We start from the raw sequence: 7,149 nt of genomic DNA on the forward strand, positions 1-7,149 counted from the left end.
ACATCAAAATTTTTGAAAATTTTAAGTGCTTTTTTAAATTCAAAAATTTTTTGAATTTAAAAAAACCTTAAAATTTTCAAAAAATTTTTACCCCATAATATATGATATTATGTCATTAACACTCCTATTTATATTTGAAATATAATTTTTATTATTTTTAATGGAAATTGATATAAATTATAGCACACAAATTAATTTGAAAATTTTATGGGACAAACTGTTACTTAGTTTAAGGGTTGTTTTGTTTTTTCATCAATTATATAATAAGATTAATTGATTTTGTTAACAAGTTTAACACAGGTGGGAATTTGTTTTTTTCAAACTTAAAGATGAACATTTTAATTCATCAAACCCTGGGTGGGATATAGTTATTTGGCCTCTTATCTTTTTCTTAACCTCTTAAAATTTGGTTGACTTGCCTCTTCTTAAATTCGACATTGCAGAGCGAACGCATACCTCCATATCCCAGAAGCTGCAATTCAGCCAAAATTTCTGCTGAAATGAGCCACAACAGAAGCAGCATGAGCCCAGAATTTTACACCATGAATGGAGGAGATGGCCCTTACAGCTACTCCAACAATTCCCGAGCTCAGGTTAATTATTTCTCTTTCACTCCACACTCATTTCAATCAAATCCGGTCTTTTTTTTCTTAATTATAGATCTTATATTGTTTTGCAGAGATTATTCATAGAAATTTCTAAGCCAATAATTGATGAAGCAATTATGAATGACCTCGATTTAAGAAGCTTCTCTTTGTCATCAAATCCCTTTTCCATTGTAGATTTGGGGTGCTCAACTGGACCAAACACATTCATGGCAGTCCAAAATATAGTAGATTCCATCAAGCAGAAATACAAATCCCACATCCCTGATTGTACAATTCCTGAATTCATGATATACTTTAATGACCATTCATCAAATGATTTCAATACCCTCTTCGCTTCACTGCCTCCCAATCGGCAGTACTTTGTGGCCGCGGTGCCGGGGTCTTTCCACGGCCGGTTGTTCCCGGAATCTTCTGTTCATTTCTTTCATTCGTCTAATGCGATTCACTGGCTGTCCAAGGCTCCTGAGGAGTTGTTGGACAGGAAGTCTTTGGCTTGGAACAAAGGTAGGGTGCATTATACAAATGCTGCAAAGGAATTTTGTGATGCATATGCAACTCAATTTGGCAAGGACATGGAGAAGTTTTTGGATGCAAGAGGCAAAGAGATTGTTGTTGGAGGATTGATGGTGTTGACTGTGAGTGGCATCCCAAATGGAATGCGGCTTTCTCACCAGAATCCGATTGGTCTCCTGTATCATATTCTTGGGGCGTCTCTCATGGGCTTGGTAAAGAAAGTAAGTTTGCTGCTATCCCAAACTAATCACTCAAAAATTCTTTTCCGGATCATGTTTACACATCACTTTATTATTTATGAGATTATTAGGTAAGATTAGTTCATTGATCTAGTCAATAATCACCTTTGCCCTTTACATTTCTCCTAGGAAGCACGGAAACTCACCATGTGGTGCATTTCAGTGTTTCAAAAACGTTTTCAGTTTTGAAACTCTTCAAAACTTGTATGAAACGTTTTGAGAGCATTTCAAATTTTTGAAATGCATTTCTAAAAAAGAAACGCGTTTCTTTTAAAAGAAAATTTCTGAAATTGATTATACATATATCTTTTATATTTTCAAACCCTAAGTGTCTCCAAATCTCATTCTGTATTGTTGCTTTCTTTTTAAATATTTACATGTGCCTATGCAAAAATAATTTATAATAGATTCTATGAGTCCTACTTATAGTATTCTTCCTCTTTATTATTATTTTTTATTATTCATTTTTATAATATACATGTTTATGTATTTTTGCAATAAAAAATTTGGTATTTATTAAAAAACCTTTTTATTTTTTATATTTATAAGTTTTTCTATATTTCCTTTTCCTATATTTTTTAGAAAATGTGTTTTCACGTTTTCGTTTCCATGCTACAAAACATTTCTCCGATGGCCATAAGCTTTTATGCCCAGTTGGTTATTGTGTTTGGTCCTAAAACTAATATAAAATCTGCTTAGGTGTTATTAGTCTCTCTTACCCCTAAAACTAATCCAAAGGGTAAGTCTTTCTTTCACATTTATACATTATCACCTATCCCTTTTTTCAATTGATGTGGGACAATCCCTCCTCACAAATAAATTTATCAGGTTGATTCTTCTCACTTTCCTCATGTAACCTCTTTCCCAGTTGATAAGAGACAAGATAATCCCTTTTTACATTTTAATCCATTAGTTTGACAATTCTCACTTTCCCTCAGAATTATTCATTTTCTCAACCGATGTGGGATGACCTCTTCTCACAAAATTTGTTATATGTTGTTGAATCTCTCTCACCCAAAAGCTAATTCAAAGAGTGAGACTTTCTCTCATATTTCTTACATATTAGTCTATTAAGTAGACACTCGTCACTCTCTCATAGTTAGCCCATGATGTGGGACAATTCATTAGAAGGCCATTAGTTGGAATATCATGTCAATTGGTGACTAAGAATCTTGGGTAGAATTGGTGCGACTAGATACTATCAGATATTATTAGGCATTCCCATCCCAAAATCTAGTTGAAGGTTGAGATTTTTTCTTGTGCTTATATATTAACACCTAGTCTCTTTTCTAATGATGTAAGACAACCAAACAAAATGAAAATGCTCCTATTGTGTAGGATCAATATTTTAGATTTATATTTGTAGACCCAAAAGTAGTGAATGAGTTTATATATGAAGAAAATTATTATGCTAAAATATCTAACCATAAACTTACAATTACAGGACGTAATCAATGAAGAACAAGTAGAGTCCTTCAACATGCCTATATATGTTGTCAATCCTGAGGTATTGAGAGAGGCAGTGGAAAGAAATGGGAATTTCAGGGTGGTGAAAATGGAGATGATAGAGTCAATATTAAAGAGAAATTATGGTGATGAAATCACAAATGTGAATTGGTGGACAAGAATGTTAAGATCAGGGCATGAAGATATCATCACCAAGCATTTTGGGAGTGGAATTATGGATATACTTTGTCAGCAGTTCACTGCGAATGCTTTAGAGATTACTAAGAATTTTAACTGGGATGAGCTTAAAGGACATGAATTAGTTGTCATTTTGAAGCGTTATAAATAATAATAATAATAATAATATTTTGCAATATCCTAAAACTATGCATAGATACTTTTGACACATAATTTAGGTATACAGATAATGTATTATTATGTGATTAGATAATTTTAAAGTATAGATAAAATAACATTTAATCGCATGATAACATAATATTTATATATCTAAATTATATATTAAAAGTATATACACATAACATTACGTTTTACAATAATAGGAATAGGAATGTATCATTTATGTACAACATAGATATAAATTAAAAAAATAAGTTTGACTTTCGAATTATTTCATCTTAATTTGCTTTGGATCAAAGTCCATTACAAAATATGTGGCTAAGATCAATGTTTTAAAACCCAGAGCAAACTAATCAATCGGGCCAATCCCAATTAAAGTTAATCTCTTTTTAGTTATTAAATTTTTATTTATTCAATTTTTATTTTACTAGTAGTTATTACGTATTGCATTTAAGTTTAATTATGAGGTTGAAGGATAAATTTACCACATTATTGATGATTAAAAGTCATCGATGATCAAAATATAGCACTCGGAAATTAGTCCTCAGTTTACTTTTTCTAATACATCTCATGTTCATACAATTTCTTTTACGTCTTTTTTTGTATTATTCTATTTAAATAGTCCATTTATCATACAATAAAATTATATAATTTTATATATAAATAATGATATGTCATTAGATAATTGGGTATTATTTTATCTTTAATTTAAAGCTATTCAGTCACATGATGACATATCTTTGTTTGTACATAAAATTATATATATTGTTTATACACATAGTACTAGAAGAATTCATGAGGATTAATAATTAGAGAAAAGGAAAATTAGGTCTTAGAAATTTAAATCCTTTTAGGACTATTAATTATAGTTAAAGCAAATCTAGTTTGGATATCTAATATATAATACACTCTTTTATTTCTTAAAGTGAGACTTTTACATATTTCAATCTTCTCCAGTGTAATTAAGCTACCTTTAACATTTGTCACTTGCCATATAATTTTTTTTCATGGTAAACCATGGTTCCAAGGCTCCCTGCATTACATCTTAATTGATACTTGTCGTACAACTCTTTTCCTTGGCTACTCCACGGTTCTGACATTCCCCTTTACCCTTTCATTTCTCTTTCAATTCTTAATGTGGGACTTACATATTTCAAGCCTATGGTCCAACATGCCCCATACTCTTTCATTTATTTTTTACTTCCCAATGTGGGACTTCATTACATCCCATTTGACACTTGCCATACAACTCTTCTTCTTGGTTAGTCCCTGGTTCCAACATTCTCCCATACCTTCTCATTAATTTTTCTTTTACTTCCCGATGTGAGACTCATGTATTCCAAGCCCATGGTTCGAACATTCCCCTATACCCTTTCATTTTACTTTTTCTTCCCAATGTTTCTTCTAGTAGGACTTCATTACATAGCGGTTGAAATTTTGCCATACAGCTCTTCTTGTTGGTTAGCTCATGGTTCCAACATTCCCCCAATGTGAGATTTACATATTCCAAGCCTATGGCTCCAACATTCCCTCATTCCCTTTCATTATAATTTTAGTTCCCAAATGTGGGAGTTGGCTGATAAATTTGTATCTTCAAGCAAGCACTTGAATTTAATCGGAGAGGTTTAAGAGGAGGAATGTATGTCACTTTAATGCAGATAATTTGAGGAACTCTATGGATTCAAAATGCATGACATATCAAATATTCCTATAACCTTAAAAGAATTTTAATTTAGTATTAGGAGGTCAGGATTGGTTTATTTTTATTTTTGTCCAGAATCTTGAAGAAGTCACAACATAGAGTTCATTATTCAATAAAATGACTGAAAAAACAGAACTCCACTGCACATACTTCATGATATTTCGATATTTCCAATCAGGGATAGTTATCATCGGACCCTCACCTCTTTGTTTTCATCATTTGCTTAAATGGGTTCATTCTCCTTATAATGAAAATGGGAAAGAAAACATCAAAGACTTCGATAAAATCAAGAGAAGGATGAGCAACAACAGAAGCTCCAGAGAACCAGAATCTTACACCATGAATGGGGGAAAAGGAGCTTACAGCTGCTCTAATAATTCATCTTCCCAGGTGTTCATATTTATGTACTCATCTATTTGAATCTATGGAAACGAATTCATGAGCATACACAAATAATTTCATGTTGAAACTTTCCTTCAACGTCTTAAATTTTTATCTGATTTATTGTTCCACAGAGAGCAAGCATCGAGGCCGCCAAGGACATAATTGATGAAGCAATTTCTAAGGAGCTCGATTTAACAAAGCTCTCTTTGACATCAAATGCATTTTCTATTGTAGATTTGGGATGCTCAACCGGACCCAACACATTCATCGCCGTCCAAAACATACTTGACTCTATCAAACAAAAATACCAATCCCTCAGCCTTGACTCTGAAATTCCTGAATTCTTAGTATATTTCAATGATCTTACATCGAATGATTTCAATACCCTTTTCGCTTCTCTCCCTCCAAACGGGCAATACTTTGCGGCCGCCGTGCCAGGTTCTTTCCACGGCCGGCTATTTCCAGAGTCTTCCATTCATTTTTTTCATTCATCTAGTGCATTGCACTGGCTTTCTAAGGTTCCTGATGAGTGTTTGGACAAGAATTCTCCAGCTTGGAACAAAGGGAGGGTTCATTATACAAATGCAGGAAGTGAAGTTTATGATGCATATGCAGCTCAATTTGCAGAAGATATGGGGATGTTTTTAGAAGCTAGAGCTAAAGAGATTGTGTTTGGAGGAATGATGGCGTTAATCTTGAGTGGAATTGAATCTGGAATGTGCCATTCTAAGCAGCCAGTAGGTCTCTTGTATGACCTTCTTGGGGCCTCCCTCATGGATTTGGCCGAGAAAGTAAGTTTTAGTTTCACTTTTTCCTACTCAGTATTATTCTATTTATGATAAAATTATACATACCATTTGAGTTCAAAAATAAGTATATATTAGATGTGTGTCATCAAGTGATATGATGATTTTAAATTAAAAATGGAGTAACACTTGCGTACTCGAATTGGATACGCATAACATCGCTGCCTTTAGTAACCTGAATCATAAGCACAGGGAGTGATAAGTGAAGAAGAGGTGGACTCGTTCAACCTGCCATTGCACACTGCAACTCCTGAAGAAATGAGAGAGATAGTAGAAGGAAATGGGAGTTTTAGCCTGGTGAGAATGGAGATGATGGAATCCAAATTGATGATGGATGCCTTTCTCACAAATGTGCTTTTGGCGACGATGATATTGAGATCGAACACTGAAGATATTATCTCCAAGCATTTTGGGAGTGGAGTTATGGATGAAGTCTGCCAACGGTTGTCTGCAAAAGCTCTGGATATTGCTAAGAAGCTTAATCCTGAAGAGTACCAAGGATATCATTTACTTGTCATTTTGAAGCGTAATTGACATGTAAGTTGTAGGAATGAACTTTTGCTTATTCTTTTATAAGCTTAAATAAAAGAAGAAGCAAAATAAAAGCCTTAAAATAAATAACAAGAGAATAGAAACTCATGAACAAGAGATGAAATAACAAATTTCCAAGCAAGAAAGAAGATTTGGTTCGGAAAATAAGAAATTACTCCGAATCATTATTTGCTTTGATTGGCCAAGTAATAAAATAGGGTGATTAAATTAAATGTTATGATAAACTCAAAACTAAAGTGTCCGAAATTTTTCATATAAGGCAAAAATGCCCTAATCACGTAAAAGGACGAAAATACCTTTTTTAAATGATCTTGCAGGCTGTTTACTGGTGGTGAACAGTGCACCACGAAGTCACTATTTACTTTCAAGTGAACAGTGGCTTAATAACTGTTCAATTAAAATGAACAGTGACATTTTGATTATGCACTGTTTCACCGTGAGTGAATAGTGTCGTGAAAATTACTGTTCGCTTGAGGCATGAAAACGGTATCTTCTGAAATTTACTATTTAAAAATTTCTTCAATTTTCTCTCATTTTCTCCC

At 33.2% G+C, this 7,149-nt stretch overlaps 1 protein-coding gene across 1 annotated transcript; it reads left to right on the top strand.

Annotated features, from left to right (window-relative positions):
- The first annotated feature begins 428 nt into the window (after nt 1–428).
- Nucleotides 429–6,784, top strand: LOC123214625 (loganic acid O-methyltransferase-like). Its single transcript, XM_044634504.1, has 4 exons — nt 429–593; nt 680–1,342; nt 5,381–6,040; nt 6,248–6,784. Exons 1-4 carry the CDS (start codon nt 501–503, stop codon nt 6,587–6,589), a joined length of 1,758 nt encoding a protein of 585 aa, XP_044490439.1. The 5' UTR covers nt 429–500; the 3' UTR covers nt 6,590–6,784.
- Nucleotides 6,785–7,149: the final 365 nt, after the last annotated feature.

The sequence above is a fragment of the Mangifera indica genome, chromosome 4 (genome assembly GCF_011075055.1).
Source record: "Mangifera indica cultivar Alphonso chromosome 4, CATAS_Mindica_2.1, whole genome shotgun sequence".
Lineage (NCBI taxonomy): Eukaryota > Viridiplantae > Streptophyta > Magnoliopsida > Sapindales > Anacardiaceae > Mangifera > Mangifera indica.

Coding starts and splice junctions, on each gene's coding strand:
- LOC123214625 (XM_044634504.1), top strand. CDS start 501: ATGAGCCACAACAGAAGCAGCATGAGCCCAGAATTTTACACCATGAAT. Junction 594..679: donor CCAACAATTCCCGAGCTCAG/GTTAATTATTTC, acceptor ATTGTTTTGCAG/AGATTATTCATAGAAATTTC. Junction 1,343..5,380: donor TCATGGGCTTGGTAAAGAAA/GTAAGTTTGCTG, acceptor ATTGTTCCACAG/AGAGCAAGCATCGAGGCCGC.